The sequence below is a fragment of the Coregonus lavaretus genome (genome assembly GCF_964263955.1).
Source record: "Coregonus lavaretus genome assembly, chromosome: 15".
NCBI lineage: Eukaryota > Metazoa > Chordata > Actinopteri > Salmoniformes > Salmonidae > Coregonus > Coregonus lavaretus.
This window is the reverse complement of record NC_140002.1, coordinates 31,483,821-31,510,609: the sequence shown is the minus strand read 5'-3', so window position 1 is coordinate 31,510,609 and position 26,789 is coordinate 31,483,821. Positions and strand designations below refer to the sequence as shown.

The 26,789-nt window shown below is 41.7% G+C and overlaps 2 protein-coding genes across 2 annotated transcripts; both read right to left on the bottom strand.

Annotated features, from left to right (window-relative positions):
* Positions 1–2,272: 2,272 nt before the first annotated feature.
* LOC311142111 (protein CWC15 homolog) lies at positions 2,273–7,297 on the bottom strand. The gene is made up of 7 exons (XM_084177698.1): positions 7,231–7,297; positions 6,539–6,680; positions 6,274–6,386; positions 5,955–6,046; positions 5,748–5,858; positions 2,859–2,998; positions 2,273–2,772 (listed from the first exon to the last, which is right to left on the bottom strand). Exons 2-7 carry the CDS (start codon positions 6,667–6,669, stop codon positions 2,643–2,645), a joined length of 717 nt encoding a protein of 238 aa, XP_084033824.1. The 5' UTR covers positions 6,670–6,680; positions 7,231–7,297; the 3' UTR covers positions 2,273–2,642.
* Positions 7,298–8,367: 1,070 nt separating this feature from the next.
* LOC311142126 (sestrin-3-like) lies at positions 8,368–24,874 on the bottom strand (the record flags this gene model as incomplete). Its single annotated transcript, XM_084177715.1, has 10 exons — positions 8,368–9,445; positions 10,040–10,184; positions 10,406–10,596; positions 10,728–10,846; positions 10,953–11,100; positions 13,875–14,108; positions 15,945–16,127; positions 19,023–19,223; positions 19,532–19,597; positions 24,797–24,874. 10 exons carry the CDS (start codon positions 24,872–24,874, stop codon positions 9,359–9,361), a joined length of 1,452 nt encoding a protein of 483 aa, XP_084033841.1. The 3' UTR covers positions 8,368–9,358.
* Positions 24,875–26,789: the final 1,915 nt, after the last annotated feature.

Genomic DNA, 26,789 nt, shown 5'->3' with positions numbered 1-26,789 from the left:
CTTTGCTCCACTAGGAGCTGAAAAAGTATACTGAACAAAAATATAAACGCAACATGCAACAATAAAATATTTTACTGACTTACAGTTCATATGAGGAAATCAGTCAATTTAAATAAATTCATGACTCTGAATACAGAAATGCATCTGTTGATCACAGATCCCCCCCGGAAAATTGGCCTCACAATGGGCCACAGGATTTCGTCACAGTATTTTTGTGCATTCAAATTGCCATCGATAAAATGCAATTGTGTTCGTTGCCCATAGCTTATGCCTGCCCATATCATAACCCCACCGCCACCATGGAGCACCCTGTTCACAATGTTGACATCAGCAAACCGCTCGCCCACATGACGCCATACACATGGTCTGCAGTTGTAAGGCCGGTTGGACGCATTGCCAAATTCTCTAAAATGACCTTGGAGGCGGCTTATGGTAGAGAAATGAACATTCAATTATCTGGCAACAGCTCTGGTGGACATTCCTGCAGTCAGCATGACAATTGCATGCTCCCTCAAAACTTCATCTGTGGCATTGTGTTGTGACAAAACTGCACATTTTAGAGTGGCCTTTTATTGTCCCAAGCACAAGGTGCACCTGTGTAATGATCATGCTGTTTAATCAGCTTCTTGATATGCCACACCTGTCAGGTGGATGGATTATCTTGGCAAAGGTGAAATGCTCACTTAGATGGATGTAAACAACTTTGTGCGCAAATTTGAGAGAAATAAGCTTTTTGTGCATATGGAACATTTTTGGGATCTATTATTTCAGCTCATGAAACATGGGACCAACACTTTACATGTTGCATTTATATTTTTGTTCAGTGCTCATGAAACATGGGACCGACACTTTACATGTTGCGTTTTATATTTTTGTTCCGTATATATATGAAAATACAGATGTTTTCACCATGAGATAAGCTTGCCAGAAGTAATTTTAAATTCACACGCAAGAAACCATACCTTTGCTCTAAAAAGGCCATAATTCAGTTGGAACAGCTTAGCTCATCATAGCAGACAAAATAATACAGACAACAAACAATTCTCTATGAATCTTTCCAGGTTTCTCTGCAATGTTGAACTGTGTGGTGCACTATCAGCCTGGTCTCAGACTAGACGTAACATAGTAAACGTAAATCCGGGACACTCAAATTAGTATGTCACGTTACATTTACATTTTAGGCATTTAGCAGACACTCTTATCCAGAACGACTTACAGGAGCAATTACGGTTAAGTGCCTTCCTCAAGGGCACAGACAGATAAAAAAAACATTTGGTATGGTTTACATAAGACAGGTTACTTGAGGCAAAAACGAAAAGGAGGGAGGTTGGTCAGCGTGGGGGCGTATAACGCGAACGTCTAGCAACCCAAAGGTGCCGTGTTCGAATCTCATCATGGACCACTTTAGCTAATTAATGAATACATAGAAAACGTAACATATCATAATAAATGTAGGGAGACATATTTACATTCACCCAGTCCAGGTTCACAGACATGGGCTTGATTCAATCAGATCCGCCTTAACCCGTGATAACTGACAACTGCATAGCAATTTCATTGTTTATTATTTAGGCGATGTCGGAGGTCTAACTGTAAATCAGCAAGCGGCTCCTGTTATACCTATCGTGGACATTGCCATTGGATGCACGAGTCGCAGTAGGATAAATCCCATGCAGCCTGTCACAAGTTCGAACACCAGAATGTGTGTTGTAATCTACACCTCGACTAGGCTGATATCAAGCCTTATTTTGTTTCATGGTTTTCAAATTTGAGTCATTATTTCTACATAGCCTACACTTTCTCCTTCTGAACTTCTAACGTGAGACGGATTTAAGGACGGATGTGGTTTTGTGACAATGACGAAAAGAGCAGCCGCTCACCGATTTACATTTTAGTCATTTAGCAGACGCTCTTATCCAGAGCGACTTACAGTTAGTGAGTGCATACATTTTTTCATACCCCGTGGGAATCGAACCCACAACCCTGGCGTTGCAAACGCCATGCTCTACCAACAGATCTACACGGGGCCCAACGCAGTTACACCTCGACATCGCCTAAATAATAACAATGCAACTGCTTGCTGTGCAGTTGTCGGTTATCACGGGTTGGCGCCAGAACTGATTGAATCTTGGCCTAAATTGAACATAATCTTTTTATTTTAAGGACAGAAAAAAAAAAAAAAACTTGCTGACAAGCTTTTAATGGAAGTCATTGCAGAATTATAACTCCCGGGCACAAAGCTAAAAGCATTGAAAAAAGTATAAAGGGTCTCTCACAGACATAGGGTTTTTATTTTTTGTTGTCGTTTATGGACATTGGGACCTAAAAATGGTAAGGTAAAAGTTAAATAACAACAAGTTGACATTGATGATGTCACTATTGCAACCATTCCTTTCAGGGGTGGAAAATGATTGTACATGAAACAAAACTAGTTTAAATCTATTTTAAGGTTAGGAGTTAGATTAATTTATATACAGAGGATTTGGTGGTGTTCCATGTTGAAGGATGACACCATTCTTCAGGCCCATTCAATGTTTTCAGACCAATTCCTATCAGTCAGTTATTACTGAAAATGTCCTCTACCTTAGAACTGGGAACAGAGCAGAGAGAAATGAAACACCTTCATAGCAGCGCTGCAAGTCCTACTTCACATATTTCTCCATGAATTTCTTGTGGAACTCCGAGCGCAGAGTGTCGTTGACAAAGCGTTTCTCCCTGCGTGCCTCATCCACTCCCTTTGCACAGTTCTTGAACACGACGTCATCGTCCCACCTTAAAGAGACAGGAGAGGATGTAAAACAACAGTCATCCACAGCCATGCCCTAAGCAGTTGTGTGTGTGTGTGTGTGTCTCAACACCTTCTCTTGACGCTGAAGGCAGTCGGGGTGGGGACTATCTGTTGTTGTTGTTGCTGCTGCCCAGCCAGGTTGAGCAGAGGATTCCCACTAAGGATGTTTTCCATGCGGATCCTCTCCTCCTCTGCTTTCTGCTCCCGCTCCTGGCACAGGACACGAAACATGTTGGTCAGAGCGGACCAGGTGCAAAGCTCTCTCGCAAACACTAATCTCAAATCATCAACAAAAAGGTCAACATGTTTAACACTAGAACTGCTAAAGCAGTCATTTGGACTGCTCATTAATTATTACTGTTTATTACTCCGCCATTTTTTAAGTCATGCCCCCCGTCATTGATTTTTCCTAAATAAGTCTGTATAACACACATTTTTATAATGTTTCCCCCCCCCACTCCCAACAGTAGGGCCTGCACCGCTCCTCCTGATAGTTGAAGGTGCCGTGCTGTGTTGATAATCAATTTGATAATTGCCCCGAAACTAATTTCACACATACAACAGATGAAATAAATGAAGTAAAGTATGTGATGGGGGAGAAAGGGGGATAATGGGTGTTGATGAGCGAGGGGCAGCAAACGATGCATAATTATGTAATCACCAATTGTGAATGAAGAACAGGGCCAATAATGGCCATTCTATTGTATTGATCTGTTCTAATTCTTATCTCTAAATGGTATGTGCCCTATATCAGTCCACCCTGGCCTATTTGGAGTAGGCTACACACTGAGGGTGCGTCATTTACAATGGCAAGAAGACCAAGACGAATGGATTCATATGCTGATGGATGCAAAATCTGAATGAAAACGACTCAGATGGTGAGGAAGAAATGAATCATGACATCTCTGATGATGATTATTCTTCTGATTCTGAGCCTCAGCCTCAGCCTGAACCTACACCTCCCGGGCCTACGCGCGAAAAAAGCCAGAAAGGTGCAAACTGAGTAGGTGCCCGCACCACCACCAAATGAAACGGTGAGACAGGAAGGGACGGCACAGTTTGGATAGAACAAGCCAGTGACAATGTTACGGGCCGATTATCAGCACAAAATGTAATCACTGAGAGCGCAGACCCTACACATTAAGCAAAAAACATCAGCAACGCACTCACCAGCTTTCGTTGTTTATATGGACATATGCCAATTCATGCCGTTGCGTGAATACCACGTAAGCACAAGCAGACAATAATATTTTTTTGACTGCTTTCATATCGACACTTATATTAATTATAATGCCATTATTGCTTTTGTGCCGATTTTCACTATTTATCAAGCACACTTTGCGCTTATAATGATGTTTATAGACTACTGATGTTTTCATCATTTTGATTGCGCGTCTTGCTGACTTGGTGGTTGGGGTATTTTTTTAGGTTATAAAAATAAGTTATTACCATTTTTCAACACATGCTTTCTGTTTAATAGCTGTAACAAAGGCACTCCACTAATAACATTGATTGAACACTTGAATCTTGGTGATTTTTTGTTTTTACATAAACTAATGAAAATGCTAGTGTTATTTGAAATATATACACACTACCGTTCAAAAGTTTGGGGTCACTTAGAAATGTCCATTAAAATAACATCAAATTGATCAGAAATACAGTGTAGACATTGTTAATGTTGTAAATGGCTATTGTAGCTGGAAATGGCTTATTTTTTTATGGAATATCTAAATTAGTGTACATAGGCCCATTATCAGCAACCATCAGTCCTGTGTTCCAATGGCACATTGTGTTTGCTAATCCAAGTTGATCATTTTAAAAAGGCTAATTGATCATTAGAAAACCCTTTTGTGCGGATTAAAGAAGCAATAAAACTGGCCTTCTTGAGACTAGTTGAGTATCTGGCGCATCAGCAATTGTGGGTTCGATTACAGGCTCAAAATGGCCAGAAACAAATAACTTTCTTTGAAACTCGTCAGTCTATTTTTGTTCTGAGAAATTAAGGCTATTCCATGCGAGAAATTGCCAATAAACTGAAGATCTCGTACAACGCTGTGTACTACTCCCTTCACAGAACAGCGCAAACTGGCTCTAACCAGAACAGAAAGAGGAGTTGCAAATAAAAAGAAAAGATGAAGATGGCCAGTCTGAGATATGGCTTTTTCTTTGCAACTCTGCCTAGAAGGTCAGCATAATGGAGTCGCCTCTTCACTGTTGGTGTTGAGACTGGTGTTTTGTGGGTACTATTTAATGAAGCTGCCAGTTGAGGACCTGTGAGGCATCTGTTTCTCAAACTAGACACTAATGTATTTGTCCTCTTGCTCAGTTGTGCACCGGGGCCTCCCACTCCTCTTTCTATTCTGGTTAAGAGCCAGTTTGCTCTGTTCTGTGAAGGGAGTAGTACACAGCGTTGTACGAGATCTTCTGTTTCTTGGCAATTTCTCGCATGGAATAGCCTTAATTTCTCAGAACGCGAATAGACTGACGAGTTTCAGAAGAAAGTTATTTGTTACCTAAGACCTTCATAAACACAGCCAAATGATTATTTTTGCAAAAACATATATGAAATGTTAGAATGTTACAGTTCACATGATCAAATTATGTCCGATATGTTCAGACCTCAAAAGTTATCAAAATCAAGAATGATTTCACATTCCCCACAATCTGTTTTGTAACTGTAGCTAAATGCCTCAATCCCAAATGAATAGGGGAAATAGGCTGAATCTACACAACAGATGCTCATCTCTACATTAGATGACCTTTAAAGTCTGAAAATGTCAGAGATAATATCAAAACAAAACAATCCATTCATTTAGCAAGTCAATAGAGCCCTATTCTCTGCTCCTACTAAGCAACACCTGAAAAAGCCATTTGTATTTGGCTGGACTCAACTGGCGCGACTGACCTAGCAGCAATTGATTGTCTTGTAGCAACTCGGGTTGCTGCGTTGGCAGCTTACCTTGCGTTCCTGCTCCTCAGCCCGCTCCTTCTTGATTTTCTCCAGTTCAGCCAGCAGAGCCGCAGTGTCATCGTCATCACTGTCCTCCTCAGAGTCATCTTCCTCCTCATCCTACACCCCAAAACATAAAACAATGAAGGTTTGAGGCTGAGCTTTAAAAAAAACACAGACTTTGATGTGACTGGTGGATGAACAGGTGGCACCTACGTCAGTGAGAGGGTCATCTGCATCCAGGTTGGCAGCAGGGATCTGATCTAGTCTGGGCCTCTTTGAGGACGAAGACGAGGATGTGGTGTGTTCTGAACATTTAAAAGAGACAAACCACCATTTTAATGATGCTGGCTTGAGATGAAATCCCCTGCAGATGACTCATGTCAACAAAACAAAATTAAAAAAATACTTTGGCCATAATGGTATGTCAGATGCAAAAAATCTTGTTGATCTTCTTTACACACAGTTAGACACATTTACGTTCAGGTCAATATTTAGCTCGGATCTGGGTTTATGTGTATGCCTGGAGACTCACCTCTAGGTCCCCTCTCTCTAGTCTTCTCCCGGACAGCAACACGCTCCCTCTCCTCCAGCTCCCTGCGGAAGTCCCGGGCACGCACCTCCTCGGGGGCATCCTGGGTGAGCTGCCTGAAGGGATCACAAAGGGAGACATTCTGGATGAGACAGCACTTTATCTTTAACCAGAGGGACCTGTTCCCAACTACTGGTGCAACACTTAGCCACAAGGGCAAAGACTGATGCCAAGATGCCACAAGGATAGGTTGTGTTGTGTCACTCACCTGTATTTGATCTTAGTGTGACCAGGCAAATCTCGGCTTGAGTACTGTTTGGACAACGCACTGAGATCGCCCTCTCCCTTCCCTCTCCCTCCTCTCGCTGGCTCAAACGTCGGTCTCGCTGCTGTTGTCATTTTTGGTGGCTCTGTAAAAATGGTAAACCCAGTGAAATATAGCTAGCTAGAACAGAGGGCAACAAAGATAATCTGATCAAATATTTTATCAACATATGTCACGTTAACAGAACTCAATCCGTATTTAGCTAGCAAACGTTAGCGAACTCGCCATGATGAGAAAAACAAACAACCCGGTGGACGTCTGAGATGAGTTGGCTAGTAGCTAACTAGCTACTTAATCAAAATAGCCATATAGGCTTGCTATATAGCTTACCAATCGACAAAGCTAGCTATTATAGCTAATTTACAAACGATTTCACCATTGTGTGGATTTTTTTTATAACATTGGTATTGATTATTGCTAAGCAAACACCAACACACTTGTCTATGCTAACGTTAGCTAGCTAGTAGTTATTGTAGCAAGCTTTCTTACATGCTGACAGTTAACGTTGGTGTGCTGGAAGAATAACAGTCATACGGTAATGCAAGCTACACGTTTACTAAAATAATACCATAACTAGCTATCTTTCTCTTTTAAAAAACAATGAGCTAATATGGAATCATTTGTTGAAAATGTACCTTTTTCCTCACACTATCAGAAAGAGAAAGGGCCGTTTGGATTGTAGCCGCTGACGTCACAGCGTATGAACAATTTATACGGAACAACGGAAAGGTCAAACAGCAAGTTCGAAACGCGATTTTATAGTTGGCGTGTGTGAGACGTTTTTTCAAATGGCCAAATTTTCATTCCACCGTTTTTTTAAATCTATGATATTAAAATGTTGACTGATTAAACAGATTTGATATGTAGCACACGTACCACTATCATACATCAAGTTACCGGGATGCATGTTGATATATCAAATAAACAGAACACATATGTAGATGTATTTCTTAACTTCTTTATTGTTTCCTTACAAGCACTGTGTGAAATATAGTTTCAGTTGTAGTTTTCATTTTACAGTTGTTTTAATTGAAAAACGACTGAATGTGGCTTTGATAAAGAAGGCACGACCTCCCAAAACTATTACAACAATCCTGAAGCACAATCTGGGTAAGAGAAAGAAAAGTGCAGATTGAACTCTCAGACCAGTAGATTATTAATTTGTAAAGTTTAGACAACTCAGCTTCCATCTTCATCGGTTATAATTCGGATGATACATTACCTAATTGGTCTTGTTAACGCAAAATGTTTATTCTTTTTTGTTGTTGAAAAACACTATAAAAACTTAAGGTAGGTTGGCAAACAGTAAATAGTACTTTGGTGAATGGCATCTGAGTTCAGATATATTTTTTTATCAATACATCTAAACTATCTAAACCTATACAGAAATGGGGGGAGGGGATGCTAATATATGACACATTTCACATCTGAGACATACAATGCAATGTCTTGATATTTGAGAAAGATTCGAGAGAAGGGAGAGAGGATTTTCAAGGAAATACAAACATTTCTTGCATATTTCCAACTGGGAATAACCAACGTTCCAACGTGCAGATACAAATGTGCAAAGAGCAACAATCATTCACAAAAGCACCATGACTTTTCCAACCCTACACTGATGAAGAATTAAGCATCAGATAAATGCTGGTGAGACAAAGTTAACAGTGCACATTTTAGGGTTAGTGTTAGGCATTCACTCATGTGGTGATACTTCAGTAATTTCAAAACAAAGAGCACATTCCCACCACTACGTACTGTAGCTTATCTCTGTTCTGAAATGTACTGTACTTCCTAATGGAATATACATTTTATTTTGAAAATGTCTCATGGATCTAACATCTGTACTGTACACGACATCTTTGGTAGAAATATAGACAAGTAGGCATTATTAATGTCTTACAGACCCTGTTAGAAACATTTGGCACAGAAATATGTCACAAACAGGATGAGAGGGAAAGAAATAACTAAATAAAACAATCCTACAATTGCTGATAATGTTGCTTGTGTGCTCCCTGCTGTGATACATACTCTATATTAGGCCAAATATTGCAGAGAAATCGTTTAAGAAATATTTTCATTAGCCAAATGTATTGACAAAGGTATAAATATACTGAAAAGTATTCTGTCACAGCCTTTCAAGTTGCAAAACATATATAATAAAAAAAAGGTAAGGAGACATATTGCACTTTTTAAAACATCTGAGTGCCACAAAAGGGCTTGCTCTGTCAATCAGATAAACTTCTAATCTTGCTTCTGATATTGGTGGGTCTGTCCCAAATCAAGGCATTACATTCAGAGGTATATTCTTGTGTAACACTGTTTCTGGCTATTCAGTATCCTCCTTAGAGCTGGAGTTCAGTACTTTGTGAGGTTGCTTGGATAAACAATTTCCAAACTAAAGCCAAACTGCCATTTAGATTTTGGCAAAGGAGGATGATAACAGTCAGTCATGTGCACCCCTGTTTTCACTTTTATACACTCACAGTAGGATTTCCTTCATTTTCACAAACTTCCTCTTTACAAGGGCATTAAGCTAAAAAGACCTCAAAGTCCCCCCCCCCAACCACACAGTAGGAGGCCAGTTTTAGGGTCATGTGCCTGGTAGAGAGACAGTTTTCTGGTTCCAAGAGGCCTCGTCCTGGGGCTGTGGAGAGGGGAAGGCCAGTGGTGGTGTTGGGGGGAGGTGGGGTGATGAGGACTGTGGAGGGCTGGGGTTTTCTATTGGTCAGTTGGAGAAAGACAACCCGCTGTGGTTGGTCAGGGTCAGGTCATGTAGCGTGTGATGGCGCGCAGGGCGTATAGCAGTTCTGCCTGCATCCTGGCCTCCATTAGGAGTAGGTTCACATGGACCTGGAGGGGGACAGGGAGGCCAGAGGATTAACATACCATACAGTACATACTATAACACAGTACAGTTACTTTATATAACTGCCATGGTATGGACTGCAGTATGGACAGCCACTGAGCTGTAAAATGGATATGCATTTGCAGAAAATAGCAGAAGGCTACAAAAGACATCTCACATAAGCTTTAAGAACAAGACAATGCCCCTTCTACCCTGCTGTTCCTAATGATACATGGAGTAACTTGCTCGTCTTTCATCTCTTTCAGCCCAGTCAGATTCCAACAGGGGGCCTCTCTGCAGAACAACTCAAACACAATAACAGCATGTTCCTGCGGCCAAGAGCTTCATTTACTTCAGCTCTGCTCAATAGTCCTAGTGTACTCATGAGCCAAAGCCTCCTGCACAAACACAATCGAACAGCATGACCAACCCTGCCACTGAACTCTGGCCTAGTTACAAAAATATATCAGGATTCAGAATATCATTTTTGTGGCTGTGGACGGTGTATGCTTGTTTGCAAAGAATACACACAACATAAGATTATGCCCTCTCACAAACACACACACAAAAACACACACAAGCATTGACAGTTTTCTAACCTTCTCGGAGTGGCGGAACTGGCGCCAGTAGCTGTCGTACATGCGGCGAGTGGTCCTCTCTGGATAACACGTTACCGTCTTTATATAGACCTTCAGACTGCGTTCTAATAGCTGATTCACCTCCCCATAGTCATAGTCATCATACCTGCAGACAGGACATCAAGCAAATCATTCTATCAGACTGGAGCATCACTTTACTGTCTACTTGGCCATTTCTACTGGACTTCAGGGACTATTCCAGGGCTTCAACAATCACTTACTCACTCATTTAAATATAATCATTATCACACTAACTTGACACCAAGTGTCCACACTTGATAGTGCATGAGAAGTGTATGTGACTGAGGAAAGAGGGCGCTGTCTTACCTGATGCCATACATGCAGTGCACGTAGTTGAAGAGTGCACGTCGGAGCATGGTGGTGTCCACGTCCTCGTGACTGGCCATGTTGTAGTAGGTCAGGTCACACGCTGTCCGGAACTTGTCATCCAGCAGCAGGCCAATGTCTGAATACAGCCTGTTGACCAGAGAGAAACCATGGTCCTTCCACGAGTAGTCCTAAAGCAGACAGACAGACAGACATAGAGAGAGACATTTAGGTTTTAAGAAGTGACTGTTAAATCTATAGGCCTTGCACTTATGGCATGATAATGGAATTTAGATTAATTTGATCTGTAATTATCCCCCACCTGGGCTCTAAATGTTGGTGGGTTGTCCTCTCCGTGTCGAGCAAAGTTCTGGTACCCAAAAGTGGCATCCTCCACAAACCGAGACACTTTGGATGTGGGCATCACCTCATCCTTCATATCTGCAGTCACAATGGAGATGGATTATAATCAGTCATGACTTCACTGACAGGTTTACAGTAGTACTCAGTGAGAGACAGACAACAGGAACAGGTGTGGCTGCAGTACCCCCAGAGCCCACCAGGAGGCTCTCTTTCTTCTCTTTCTCGAAGCGTGTGGCCATCTCCTCCTGCGAGGCCTCATCCTCCTCTCTCTCCTCCTGCAGCCTCTTCATTCTGTCCATCAGCGCCTCTAACTCACTGACTGAGTCTGTGGTCTGAAACACACAACAAACCAGAACTCTATTAATGTGACAATAGAGTCACACATACAGTACCAGTCAAAAGTTTGGACATACCTACTCATTCAAGGGTTTTTCTTTATTTTTACTATTTTCTACATTGTAGAATAATAGTGAAGACATCAAAACTATGAAATAACACATATGGAATCATGTAATACCCAAAAAATTGTTAAACAAATCTAAATTTATGTTATATTTGAGATTCTTCAAAGTAGCCACCCTTTGCCTTGATGACAGCTTTGCACACTCTTGGCATTCTCTCAACCAGCTTCATGAGGAATGCTTTTCCCACAGTCTTGAAGGAGTTCCCACATATGCTGAGCACTTGTTGGCTGCTTTTCCTTCACTCTGCGGTCCAACTCATCCCAAACCATCTCAATTGAGTTAAGGTCGGGTGATTGTGGAGGCCAGGTCATCTGATGCAGCACTCCATCACTCTCCTTCTTGGTCAAATAGCCCTTACACAGCCTGGAGGTGTGTTTTGGGTCATTGTCCTGTTGAAAAACAAATGATAGTCCCACTAAGCGCAAACCAGATGGCGTATCGCTGCAGAATGCTGTGGTAGCCATGCTGGTTAAGTGTACCTTGAATTCTAAATAAATCACCCACAGTGTCACCATCAAAGCACCCCCACACCATCACACCTCCTCCTCCATGCTTTACGACGGGAACCACACATGCAGAGATCATCCGTTCACCTACTCTGCGTCTCACAAAGACACAGCGGTTGGACCAAAAATCTCAAATTTGGACTCATCAGACCAAAGGACAGATTTTCACCGGTCTGATGTCCATTGCTTGTGTTTCTTGGCCCAAGCAAGTCTCTTCTTCTTATTGGTGTCCTTTAGTAGTGGTTTCTTGCAGCATTTCGACCATGAAGGCCTGATTCACGCAGTCTCCTCTGTACAGTTGACGTTGAGATGTGTCTGTTACTTGAACTCTGAAGCATTTATTTGTGCTGCAATCTTTTTTTTTTTTTACCTTTATTTAACCAGGTAAGCCAGTTGAGAACAAGTTCTCATTTACAACTGCGACCAGGCCAAGATAAAGCAAAGCAGTGCGATAAAAACAACACAGAGTTACATATGGGGTAAAACAAAACATAAAGTTAAAAATACAACAGAAAATATATATACAGTGTGTGCAAATGTAGCAAGTTATGGAGGTAAGGCAATAAATAGGCTATATTGCAAAATAATTACAATTAGTATTAACACTGGAATGATAGATGTGCAAGAGATGATGTGCAAATAGAGATACTGGGGTGCAAATGAGCAAAATAAATAACAATATGGGGATGAGGTAGTTGGAGGGGCTAATTTCAGAATGGCTGTGTGCAGGTGCAGTGATCGGTAAGCTGCTCTGACAACTGACGCTTAAAGTTAGTGAGGGAGATAAGAGTCTCCAGCTTCAGAGATTTTTGCAATCCGTTCCAGTCATTGGCAGCAGAGAACTGGAAGGAATGGCAGCCAAAGGAGGTGTTGGCTTTGGGGATGACCAGTGAGATATACCTGCTGGAGCGCATACTACGGGTGGGTGTTGCTATGGTGACCAATGAGCTAAGATAAGGCGGGGATTTGCCTAGCAGTGATTTATAGATGGACTGGAGCCAGTGGGTTTGGCGATGAATATGTAGTGAGGACCAGCCAACAAGAGCGTACAGGTCACAGTGGTGGGTAGTATATGGGGCTTTGGTGACAAAACGGATGGCACTGTGATAGACTACATCCAATTTGCTGAGTAGAGTGTTGGAGGCTATTTTGTAAATGACATCGCCGAAGTCAAGGATCGGTAGGATAGTCAGTTTTACGAGGGCATGTTTGGCAGCATGAGTGAAGGAGGCTTCGTTGCGAAATAGGAAGCCGATTCTAGATTTAACTTTGGATTGGAGATTCTTAATGTGAGTCTGGAAGGAGAGTTTACAGTCTAACCAGACACCTAGGTATTTGTAGTTGTCCACATACTCTAGGTCAGACCCGTCGAGAGTAGTGATTCTAGTCGGGTGGGCGGGTGCCAGCAGCGTTCAATCTGAGGTGTAGTTAACTCTAATGAACTTATCCTCTGCAGCAGAGGTAACTCTGGGTCTTCCTTTCCTGTGGCAGTCCTCATGAGAGCCAGTTTCATCATAGCGCTTGATAGTTTTCGCGACTGCACTTGAAGAAACGTTCAAAGTTCTTGAAATGTTCTGGATTGACTGACCTTCATGTCTTAAAGTAATGATGGACTGTCGTTTCTCTTTGCTTATTTGAGCTGTTCTTGCCATAATATGGACTTGGTCTTTTACCAAATAGGGCTATCTTCTGTATACCAACCCTACCTTGTCACAACACAACTGATTGGCTCAAATGCATTAAATTAACTTTTAACAAGGCCCACCTGTTAATTGAAATGCATTCCAGGTGACTACCTCATGAAGCTGGTTGAAAGAATGCCAAGAGTGTGCAAAGCTGTCATCAAGGCAAAGGGTGGCTACTTTGAAGAATCTCAAATCTCAAATATATTTTGATTTGTTTTTTTGGTTACTACATGATCCCATATGTGTTATCTCATAGTTTTGATGTATTCACTATTATTCTACAATGTAGAAAATAGTAAAAATAAAGAAAAACCCTGGAATGATTACATGTGTCCAAACTTTTGACTGGTACTGTACTTAGATACATTTCCAACACAATCCCTCCAAACACACATGTAGCTAAATCAACTCAGTAAAACAGCTCAACAGTAAGTCATGTATGTCATCTCACCCCGGGGCTGGTGCTGCTGAGGTCTCGATCCAGGTGATGGTCGCTGGCCAAGTCACATGTACAGTAGTTGCTGATGTAAACGGACTGAAAGCCGTTGGCATTCTGTGTATCCACCTGGGGATTGATACCACTGCCAAACACAAAGCTGGCCAGGGCATGGAAATGGGCCAATAGGACAACAGCATGGACCAGCTCCGCCAAAGACCAACTGTGCTCCCCTGTCTTCACCAAGTTCTGAGGTAGAGGGAGGAGAGAAAGAGGTTTAGTGTGAGTTACTTTATGTGTGAGTATGTGGATAAAAGTCATGCATGTGTGTGTGTGTTAGTGAATATATATATATATATATATATATATATATATATATATATATACAGTGGGGAGAACAAGTATTTGATACACTGCCGATTTTGCAGGTTTTCCTACTTACAAAGCATGTAGAGGTCTGTAATTTTTTATCATAGGTACACTTCAACTGTGAGAGACGGAATCTAAAACAAAAATCCAGAAAATCACATTGTATGATTTTTAAGTAATTAATTTGCATTTTATTGCATGACATAAGTATTTGATCACCTACCAACCAGTAAGAATTCCGGCTCTCACAGACCTGTTAGTTTTTCTTTAAGAAGTCCTCCTGTTCTCCACTCATTACCTGTATTAACTGCATCTGTTTGAACTCGTTACCTGTATAAAAGACACCTGTCCACACACTCAATCAAACAGACTCCAACCTCTCCACAATGGCCAAGACCAGAGAGCTGTGTAAGGACATCAGGGATACAATTGTAGACCTGCACAAGACTGGGATGGGCTACAGGACAATAGGCAAGCAGCTTGGTGAGAAGGCAACAACTGTTGGCGCAATTATTAGAAAATGGAAGAAGTTCAAGATGACGGTCAATCACCCTCGGTCTGGGGCTCCATGCAAGATCTCACCTCGTGGGGCATCAATGATCATGAGGAAGGTGAGGGATCAGCCCAGAACTACACGGCAGGACCTGGTTAATGACCTGAAGAGAGCTGGGACCACAGTCTCAAAGAAAACCATTAGTAACACAATACGCCGTCATGGATTAAAATCCTGCAGCGCACGCAAGGTCCCCCTGCTCAAGCCAGCGCATGTCCAGGCCCGTCTGAAGTTTGCCAATGACCATCTGAATGATCCAGAGGAGGAATGGGAGAAGGTCATGTGGTCTGATGAGCCAAAAATAGAGCTTTTTGGTCTAAACTCCACTCGCCGTGTTTGGAGGAAGAAGAAGGATGAGTACAACCCCAAGAACACCATCCCAACCGTGAAGAATGGAGGTGGAAACATCATTCTTTGGGGATGCTTTTCTGCAAAGGGGACAGGACGACTGCACCGTATTGAGGGGAGGATGGATGGGGCCATGTACCGCGAGATCTTGGCCAACAACCTCCTTCCCTCAGTAAGAGCATTGAAGATGGGTCGTGGCTGGGTCTTCCAGCATGACAACGACCCGAAACACACAGCCAGGGCAACTAAGGAGTGGCTCCGTAAGAAGCATCTCAAGGTCCTGGAGTGGCCTAGCCAGACTCCAGACCTGAACCCAATAGAAAATCTTTGGAGGGAGCTGAAAGTCCGTATTGCCCAGCGACAGCCCCAAAACCTGAAGGGTCTGGAGAAGGTCTGTATGGAGGAGTGGGCCAAAATCCCTGCTGCAGTGTGTGCAAACCTGGTCAAGACCTACAGGAAACGTATGATCTCTGTAATTGCAAACAAAGGTTTCTGTACCAAATATTAAGTTCTGCTTTTCTGATGTATCAAATACTTATGTCATGCAATAAAATGCAAACTAAATTACTTAAAAATCATACAATGTGATTTTCTGGATTTTTGTTTTAGATTCCGTCTCTCACAGTTGAAGTGTACCTATGATAAAAATGACAGACCTCTACATGCTTTGTAAGTAGGAAAACCTGCAAAATCGGCAGTGTATCAAATAATTGTTCTCCCCACTGTGTATATATATATATATATATATCTCATATGTGCATATGTAGATAATGTACTTGAATATGAGTATGTTTTATGCATGTCTGTGTTCTAACCTGAATGTGCTCTTTGGTGATGAGCCAGGGCCTGTGTGCTAGGATCTTGTTGATCTCGTTGAGGTTCCTCAGTCTCTGAGGGGCGTACTGTAGACCCTTCAGCCAGTCTAGACACATCCCCATCCTGTAGAACTCACGCACATGCAGAGACACCAGGAAGGAACACTGGTGACGCGCTGCAGCCTGGAGACACACAGTTTTTTTTTGTTGATGAAATATAGCTCACTGTGAAAACTCTTCCTTTACTGTATGAACTGTGTATGTTTTCTACTGTCTAAACTGTCTTTATATTCATGTTCTATATACTGTTTTCTGGGTAATACTGTATTTGACAGTCCGGTTTTAGCTGGCATTCAGCAAGTACTAAATGGTACAAAGTGTTGCTTGTTTCAAAGAATATCTAACAAAACTCAAATGTCATCATTATGAAATTAACATAATGTCTAAGTAAATAAGCAGACTTTAATATAAAGCATAAATATTGTCTGTAAAATGCATGATCTTTAAATTAAAGTTTTACAGTATAGGCATATTGTATCTGTCTAAATTCTAAACATGACCTATTTTACTCTGTACATTAAATGTTTCTTTAACACTGCATTACATTAAGCTGTTCCTCCTAACATAATATTCTGTGTCTTAAGAGTGAGGGGGGTGACTTTGACCTTGTTGTGGAAGGGCCACATCAGGAAGAGGGCGAGTTGGAGGTGGGCTGGAGTCGGGGGGGGGGGGGTTGGTAGGACCCTCTGAGTTGGCTGCATACCAAAGCTCCACAGACGGAGGTGTTGAGGGCCAGTGCGTCTGAGCACAGGGCAAACACTGCCCTGCTTAATGTCTCCACTATCTCTTTCTCTCTACTAGCTACAGAAGCATCCTCAGTCCAGCACCACCCCAGGGTCATCTCAGCACTGAGGTGAAAGTTTTAACACCATACGGAAAACATCATCCGTCACTCCGGGAAAGATAGCCATTGGTTGTTAGGGAAATGGGTCATTAGATAGATATGAATGTGGGTCAGTAGGAGATTTGTATTAGGTAGGTCTCCTGAGCAGGGAGAGGGAGGCTCTAAGGGAGGATGTGTATATGCAGGAAACATTTTTTCCCAGCTTAGTTTGACCTTTGCCCTATCCCATACCATGCAGCTGCAGGTAGAAGCTGCCCATAGAATCAGCTTACCTTACCCAAATCCTAACCTCAACCCTTACAGGGAACAATGGCTGCGTTGGAAATGGCACTCTATATATAGTACACTCCCTCTGCTGAGGTACCAGGGCTCTGGTCAAAAGTAGTGCACTATACAGCCTCCTGAGACCCAGCAATTAATTTTTTTCCACTCTAATGGTGATTTGTTTTGGGTCCGTATCTCTGAGGCCATACATGCCACTGTGTTTTGAGAATGACACAAGTATTGGTCTTCACAAAGTTTGCTGCTTCAGTGTTTTTAGATATTTTTGTCAGATGTTACTATGGTATACTTAAGTATAATTACAAGCATTCCATAAGTGTCAAAGCCTTTTATTGACAATTACATTTAGTTTATGCAAAGAGTCAATATTTGCAGTGTTGACCCTTCTTTTTCAAGACCTCTGCAATCCGCCCTGGCATGCTGTCAATTAACTTCTGGGCCACATCCTGACCGATGGCAGCCCATTCTTGCATAATCAATGCTTGGAGTTTGTCAGAATTTGTGGGGTTTTGTTTGTCCACCAGCCTCTTGAGGATTGACCACAAGTTCTCAATGGGATTAAGGTATGGGGAGTTTCCTGGCCATGGACCCAAAATGTCGATGTTTTGTTCCCCGATCCACTTAGTTATCACTTTTGCCTTATGGCAAGGTGCTCCATCATGCTGGAAAAGGCATTGTTCGTCACCAAACTGTTCTTGGATGGTTGGGAGAAGTTGCTCTCGGATGATGTGTTGGTACCATTCTTTATTCATGGCTGTGTTCTTAGGCAAAATTGTGAGTGAGCCCACTCCCTTGGCTAAGAAGCAACCCCACACATGAATGGTCTCAGGATGCTTTACTGTTGGCATGACACAGGACTGATGGTAGCGCTCACCTGGTCTTCTCCAGACAAGCTTTTTTCCGGATGCCCCAAACAATCGGAAAGGGGATTCATCAGAGAAAATGACTTTACCCCAGTCCTCAGCAGTCCAATCCCTGTACCTTTTGCAGAATATCAGTCTGTCCCTGATGTTTTTCCTGGAGAAAAGTGGCTTCCTCGCTGCCCTTCTTGACACCAGGCCATCCTCCAAAAGTCTTCACCTCACTGTGCGTGCAGATGCACTCACACCTGCCTGCTGCCATTCCTGAGCAAGCTCTGCATTGGTGGTGCCCCGATCCCGCAGCTGAATCAACTTTAGGAGACATTCCTGGCGCTTGCTGGACTTTCTTGGGCGCCCTGAAGCTTTCTTCACAACAATTGAACCTCTCTCCTTGAAGTTCTTGATGATCCGATAAATGGTTGATTTAGGTGCAATCTTACTAGCAGCAATATCCTTGCCTGTGAAGCCCTTTTTGTGCAAAGCAATGATGACGGCAAGTGTTTCCTTGCAGGTAACCATGGTTAACAGAGGAAGAACAATGATTTCAAGCACCACCTTCCTTTTAAAGCTTCCAGTCTGTTATTCTAACTCAATCAGCATGACAGTGATCTCCAGCCTTGTCGTCGTCAACACTCTAATCTGTGTTAACGAGAGAATCACTGACATGATGTCAGCTGGTCCTTTTGTGGCTGAAATGCAGTGGAAATGTTTTTTTGGGATTAAGTTAATTTTCATGGCAAAGAGGGATTTTGCAATTAATCTGATCACTCTTCATAACATTCTGGAGTATATGCAAATTGCCATCATAAAAACTGAGGCAGCAGACTTTGTGAAAATTAATATTTGTGTCATTCTCAAAACTTTTGACCACGACTGTACAATAAAAAATAAATACAAATATTTTTTCACACTTTCTTCTTTGAGAAATGTGATGTAAAAAAACATCCTGGGTCTCAGGAGGATAGGGAAATAGGGTGTCATTTCAGACACACCCAATGACAATCTCTAAGTTCATCCTATATCAGTGTTTACCATGATGGCAATGTAGTGTCGGCAGTGGAGAGGCAGGGGGCCGTCCATCCTCAGCAGGTAGAACTGGCTACGCAGGAAGGACTCCAGGTAGTGGGGGTGCAGTCCCATCACCCGGGTCAGATGGTCCACGTGACCCGATGGAGAGTAGGCCTCGGCCAGGATCTGCTCTGTGTGGGGGTCCACCTGGGACGCCTCCACAATCTGGACCCAGGGCGGAGGGTTGGGGGGAAGAGGTCAGGCAGGACAGGGAAGAGAGGGGTTGGGAAGTGAGGGCTTTCAGTCAGGCAGTGTGTATTGAACCATTTTACAGTAAAGTTGCTGCTGCTGTAATCTGAAATATGGTTTACATGTCTGAGTTCCAGGCTAGGTGAAGATAAAGGTGGGAAGATATAGACAAAGGGGAAAAAGCGAGAGAGATTAAGCGAAAGTGACAGTGAGGGAGAACGAGAGAGAATAGACAGGACAGGGGAAATATAGCCTCAAAGCAAAGAAAGAAAGCATTTTCTCACCTCCTCTTCTGGAATGAAGGCACTGGGTCCACTGGAGAAGGGTCGCGGCACCCTGACTCCTTTCTCCTGAGACAAGACAAGAGCGGCAGAGAGGGAAACCGGGTTAGCTAAGGAACTATACAAGACCATACTACACAAGGAGCTTAGATGTACAACTCCACTTTTGGCACAACCTAAATGAACTCTCAGCAATGTTGGCAAACATAAGAAAAAAAACATCAAATGAAGAGAAAAAATGGGACCTGTATAGAAGTGAGGTTTGATATGTAACAGCCAGGCCTTTGTGTGTGTCAGTCCGTTTGCTCAGAGGTAAAGTAACCCCCTCCTCCTGTTACCTTTTGAGATGAGCAAACAGCCTGTGTGCACACACATTAGCCAGGGAACATTGGGAACATGGCCTGGGCAGAGGAAAGAACCCCAGCTTTATGGTTCACATTGTCTTTTATGCATGTGTGTGTGTTGAAATGTACATTTATGTTAGGACAGTACATCTATTGAAGTTAATGTACTGAGAGCCCTAAGGAGAGGGATGGTAAAAATATCTCTATAAGAGGCAGGCAGGCAGGCAGGCAGGCATGCAGGAAGGCAGGCAGGCAGGCAGACAGACAGACAGGTTATATGGAAAGATCAATGCTGGGCTAAGGAGAGTAAGTCTGCCCTCCTTTAGTTACATACATCGTCTGACCTAAATCTCTGAGAAGAGGAGAGAAAACACAGCTGCGTCTACAGGACAGTGAGAATTACATCACAAGAGGTCAAATAAAAAAAATGAAGGAAAAAATCTTGGTCACCCTTCATCTTTAGAATTAGAACACTCATAAACACTTTACATAAAGAGAGTCAACATTACTGACTTTTGAGTGTTTTATAAGTGTGTCACTTCAGTAATAAAAATGGTTCTGCTAGAACATATAAAATGGCTTGTATAAGGTGATATGGAGTGTGAGACGGTGCTTGGAAAAACTGCCTGCTAGGGTGTATTATACTGTGTTTTATTGTATATTCAATATACACTGAATGTACAAAACATTAGGAACACCTGCTCTTTCCATGACAGACTGACCAAGTGAATACAGGTGAAAGCTATGATCCCTTATTGATTTCACTTGTTAAATCCACTTCAAATCAGTGTAGATGAAGGGGAGGAGACAGGTTAAAGAAGGATTTTTAAGCCTTGAGACAATTGAAACATATATTGTGTATATGTGCCATTCAGAGGGTGAATGGACAAGACAAAATATTTAAGTGCCTTTGAACGGGGTATGGTAGTAGGTGCCAGGCACACCGGTATGTGTCAAGAACTGCAACGCTGCTGGATTTTTCACGCTCAACAGTTTCTCTGTGTATCAAGAATGGTCCACTACCCAAAGAACATCCATCCAACTTGATACAACTGTGGGAAGCATTGAAGTCAATATCCAGCATCCCTGTGGAACGCTTTCGACGCCTTGTAGTGTCCTTCCCCTGACAAATTGAGGTTGTTCTGAAGGCAAAATGGGGGGGTTCAACTCAATATTAGGAAAGTGTTCTTAATGTTTTGTACACTCAGTGTATATCAAACTAATTAATAATAACTCAGACAGTTATTTAAGCAATAATACATGAGAGGCCATGTGTTATGAGATTTCTATCATAAAAAGCGAGATTCTCCCCCAAACCATGCATTTTTCAACAAACGTGACATTGCATTCTCTAACACTGGTTGTCAAGTGCAATTTTAGGTGTTCTCTGGTCGTTAGTTATATTCGTATTGACTGCCATGTAAAGCAAAACTACCCAAGCGCTGGTTTATAGTTGTAGAACTTTGGTATGGAAAACTAAAATGGTTGCTATGGAGGCTCTTCCCCCTTGCTAGCTAGCCAACTACACAGCTAACACAATCACTTCAGACTGAAGCTGGAAAGATGTCAAAGTAGCTGTACTTCGTTTCGTTTGATCTGTTTTTCTATTGACATTTCTTTGTATATATCAGTGGAAATGATGCTGATTCATGATTTGGACTGGCTGAGAAAAGCTGCTTGTCTGTCTTGTCCCGACTCTTTACACATTCCTTATGGAGTTTCATTATTGCAACAATGTTGCAAATGTCAGAGATAATGTGTAGATGGTTTTTTCACAGTGTTTACAAAGTTTAAAATTGCATGGCAGTAGTAGTAGTAGTAGTAGTAGTAGTAGTAGTAGTAGTAGTAGTAGTAGTAGTAGTAGTAGTGCGTTTCAAGGTAAGGATGTAAACAATGGCACTTTTTATGAATGTACTGGCCATGTGTATGTATTCTAGTATATCATGAGTAGGATAGGCTCTAACAATGGGAATTCCAAACCACCTGTTGTATAATAAACACTAGACTGGGGTTATCTTGTGTATTTAGCTGTCTTACAGTACATCGCCATGGTTATAATATTACATAATGATCAAGGGCCTCAAGTTCAAAGGTGGGACGAAAGTTTATAGTACGAATGGATAACAAAGCCACATAAACCACCAAAATATACAGTAAGACAATGTAGTTCTCTGTGTGTGAGAAAGTGTGTGTGTGTGTGTGAGAAAGTGGTGTGTGCGTGAAAGAGAGAGTCAGACAGAGACCCCTCTCTGTTCCAGTAGCATATGTCTTGTTACATAACAGACCTTTGAATGTGCGCTCTGTCAACAGACAGGCCATTTCCTGTGAATTTAGCTAATTGGGTTGAAGCCCTGTGACTCCCACTGCCACCGGTGATACAGACAGACAGACCTGCCCTGGACTGCAGACAGGTTCACCCTAGTATTAATCCCTCCCTCTTTTCCTCTCTCTCGCCATCCCTCTCTCCTCCTCTCCTATCATCTCTCCCCTCTTCTCCTCTCATATCTCCTCTCCGCCCTCTGTCTGTCTGGCCCTTTGTGTGTGTTGGGTGATGAGTGTCTGTTGTTGGGGCAACGTGGCTGATGCAACTAACTGAGATTACACAGAGAGAGGTGGCTCCAGTGCTCCTCTCTATCCTGGACTGTGCAGTTTAAAAAAGAGCCTGGACCCGTCTGTCTCCATCATCTCCATCACAAAAAACGAATAGCCTAAAGCCAGTTTATCACATAACAACAACAATACTTTTTCAAGACAGTTGTAATTGTGAAATAAGTATGTGATAAATAAGTAATAAAGCACCAAAAACAAGAATCTTACATCATTATGAATGATAGAGTAAAACATGAATTGACAGTTTCATCGCTCTCTCAGTAAACTGTAATTTCCAACTAAGAGGGTTTCTGTTGAGAACAACTTGTATGAAACCTCTTGGTTTCAACCTACAAAATTAAAGATCTATAGTCTCTGCCTTTACCAGTATATTTCTATGTGATCATGGCATAGTGTATTTACCGGTATCTATTGGTAACTGTAGTATAGTATAAAATAGTGTTTTTTTCTGTCAGTGATGTTTGTCAGGAAAGGGCTTACTCCGGTGTGCAGACAGACAAAGCTGTCTCTAGGCATTGTAATCTGTGGATGTCCACTCCTCATGTTTTGTTGTTACAGGGTTGTTCCACCTCAAAAAGCACAAGAAAGAGGTTTGACACCCACCATCTCAGATTGTTCTGAAATCGTTTTTGTTGTTAGAAACTGATCAGATTAGTATTCCTGTTTAAATAGAATTTGATCTCTGAGAAATTAAGGTAATTGATTTTATCCAAGTTGGCCATTTAAATGTATAGAATTCACATAATATTCAATAAATGTAGTAAATAACATCCGATTTGGACCAACATTTTTTCTAACAATGAGTTAGACGTGAGGAATCTAAAGAAATGGTCAAAAGTCACCCACGGACCCCCCCCCCCCCACTTCACGCCAATCCCACCCCAACAATGAGTCTATAGTATCAGTTCTCTATATTTGACAAGTAGTATGAAGCTGCGGCTCAGAGTATTGTTTCTTCATCCTATGTAATGTATTCTCAGTGAATTTGGTGATGTTTTTTTCCCCTGTTCAGAGAAATTAGTCATTGAAGTTGTTGGGTTTATGTCCCATCCTACATCCTGATATGTCTAGGTTCTGACCACTAGATGGTGGTGTTCCTGCTGTTAAGTGAAATAATCTACTAACTCATTGTTAAAGGGATAGTTCACCCAAATTACATATTGGTTTTCTTACCCTGTAAGCAGTCTATGGACCAGGTATGACAGCAACCCATGCTTTGGTTTTGTTTACTGGGCCGCATTTGTGTCACAAATCCAATGCAAGTCAATGGTACCTACCTATGTTAGCATTTTCGCGCTTCATATCCAAATCATCTATAAGTAACATCATTGAGTTACACAATACATTTTTTGATACTTTAGGATGCTTTGGACATGAAGTGTGAAAATGCTAATATAGTATTAGCGTTTTCACACTTCATGTCCAAATCATTCTAAAGTATCAAGACATGTATTGTGTAACTCAATGATGCCCTGGAGATGACAAAAAAAATACCCAATCTTCTGCCTTGACACCATCGTATGATGCCTCCCTATCAAAAACTGGGTCATATGTACATAGACTAATGGCTACTAATAATAGCAGTCAGACTAAGAAAGCAGGGCACTAGAGAGAGAGAGATATCCATGTTCTTATCAAATCATCAATCTACCACCAACTCTATTGCTATCATACTGATTGACGACCATCCTGGGAAATAAATAAATGCAAATGCGACAATCTGTTGCAGATAACTGTTGTCTGATATGTTTGTAAAGAAAAACAGCCTGATTGTCATAAAATATGGGTATTTGGACTGCAAAAAGTCCATGATCCATGACTGTACATTATTAGCTTTGAGATGATTAAACTAGGCCTAATAGGAATTACAACCGATTCTGAAGCAATTCTATAGATGATGTTGAAATACAGAATGTAGTTAAATGCAAAAATAGCAGTAAGGCAAGGAGAAGACCAGTGAAAAGCAATATGTTTGTTCTGCTGTCTGAATCAATAGATCAAATGAATGTATACTAGAGTCTATAGGCTACTACTCCTGCAGGATCTCAGTGACAACTTCATAAATGAATGTATACTAGGGTCTATAGGCTACTACTCCTGCAGGATCTCAGTGACAACTTCATAAATGAATGTATACTAGGGTCTATAGGCTACTACTCCTGCAGGATCTCAGTGACAACTTCATAAGATGCAACGACATTTTATATAAATTGGAAGGAATAATAAATAGGCCTGACTTATCACCTTGATAAAACATGCTATTGGTCGACTAGTAAAAGTAACATTTGGAGAAATCAATCAGGAAACGCCATACCTTTTTCCTTATCACCTTCTGACAGATGTTACAGATGTGAAATGGGTTGGAGGTGAAAGACTCCGCACTGACGTTCATGCTGGCTGCCACTTTAATAGTCCTAGAGACCGTAGTTTGAAAAGTTTGTCTGTAACGTTACTTTTTCTGTACAATGAAATTACAGTATATCCTTCACTTGCAGGTGGGGCGGCGGTGGTGGGTTGTTGATGGGGAGACCGAAGAGTTGTTAAATCACGAAGCCTTTTTTCGAGAGTTCTATAGGCTCCGTCCTCCCCTGTCTCGCTCACCACACACAACGCACCACACACAATGCAAGGCAGTTTTTGAGTGAACTTCTAACTTTGCTCTGCCGGAGGTAGGCACGCCCACCAGCCAATTGCCGCCAGAGGGGTGTGTTTGCTGAACAACCAAAATGTTCCACAAATGGCACTTTTTATTAGGCCCCATCACAACTAAAAATTACCTTGAATCCGTAACAATAAAGCAAACAACAACTTTCAACAATAGAAAAACTATCATATAAGTTTAGTTTGTGCTACCCAGTATAGAATAGTATTTAGGGATAAATTGCAATAACCTACATTTGCCATAGGTAATTTCAATTGGATAGAAGAGGATAGATAAAACATACTCCGGTCTACAAGGTTGGTTTTACTAATAGGCTTCAGAAAGTATTCACACCCTTGACACATTTTATTGTGTTACAGCCTGAATTTAAAATGCATTAAATTTAGATTAATAAAAATGAAAAGCTGAAATGTCTTGAGTGAATAAGTATTCAACCCCTTTGTTATGGCAAGCCTAAATACATTCAGGAGAAAAAAATGTGCTTAACTAGTCATATGGACTCATACCGTGACGAGATCCTGAGGCCCATTGTCGTACCACTCATCCACCGCCATCACCTCATGTTTCAGCATGATAATGCACGGCCCCATGTTCCAAGGATCTGTACACAATTCCTGGAAGCTGAAAATGTCTTTCCATTTCCAATTTCACATTTTAGTCATTTAGCAGACACTCTGGACTTACAGTAGTGAGTGGATATATTTTCGTATATACTTCTGTTTTCATACTGGCCCCGTGGGAATCGAACCAACAACACTGGCGATGCAAGCGCCATGCTCTACCAACTGAGCCACACAGGACCTATGGCCTGCATACTCACTAGACATGTCACCCATTGAGCATGTTTGGAATGCTCTGGATTGACATCTTCCAGTTCCCACCAATATCCAACAATTTCACACAGCCATTGAAGAGGAGTGGGACAACATTCCACAGGCCACAATCAACAGCCTGATCAACTCTATGCAAAGGAGATGTCGCGCTGCATGAGGCAAATGGTGGTCACACCAGATACTGACTGGTTTTCTGATCCACGCCCCTACTTTAAAAAAAAGGTATCTGTAACCAACAGATACATATCTGTATTCCCAGTCGTGAAATCCAGAGATTTTTTGTCACTGGCCTACACACACAATACCTCATAATGTCAAAGTGGAATGATGTTTAAATATTTATTTTGACAAATCAATAAAAAATTAAAAGCTGAAATGTCTTGAGTCAATAAGGATTCCACCCCTATGTTATGGTAAGCCTAAATAAGTTCAGGAGTAAAAATGTGCTTAACAAGTCACATAATAAGTTGCATGGACTCACTCTGTGTGCAATAATAGTGTTTAACATGATTTTTGAATGACTACCTCATCTCTGTACCCCACACATTCAATTATCTGTAAGGTCCCTCAGTCAAGCAGTGAATTTCAAACTCAGATTCAACCACAAAGACCTGGAAGGTTTTTCAATGCCTCGCAAAGAATGACACCTATTGGTAGATGGGTAAAAATGATCTATTTTAGCATGGTGAAGTTATTAATTACACTTTGGATGGTGTATCAATACACCCAGTCACTACACAGATACAGGCGTCCTTCCTAACTCAGTTACCAGAGAGGAAGGAAACTGGCCAATGGTGACCAATGGTGACTTT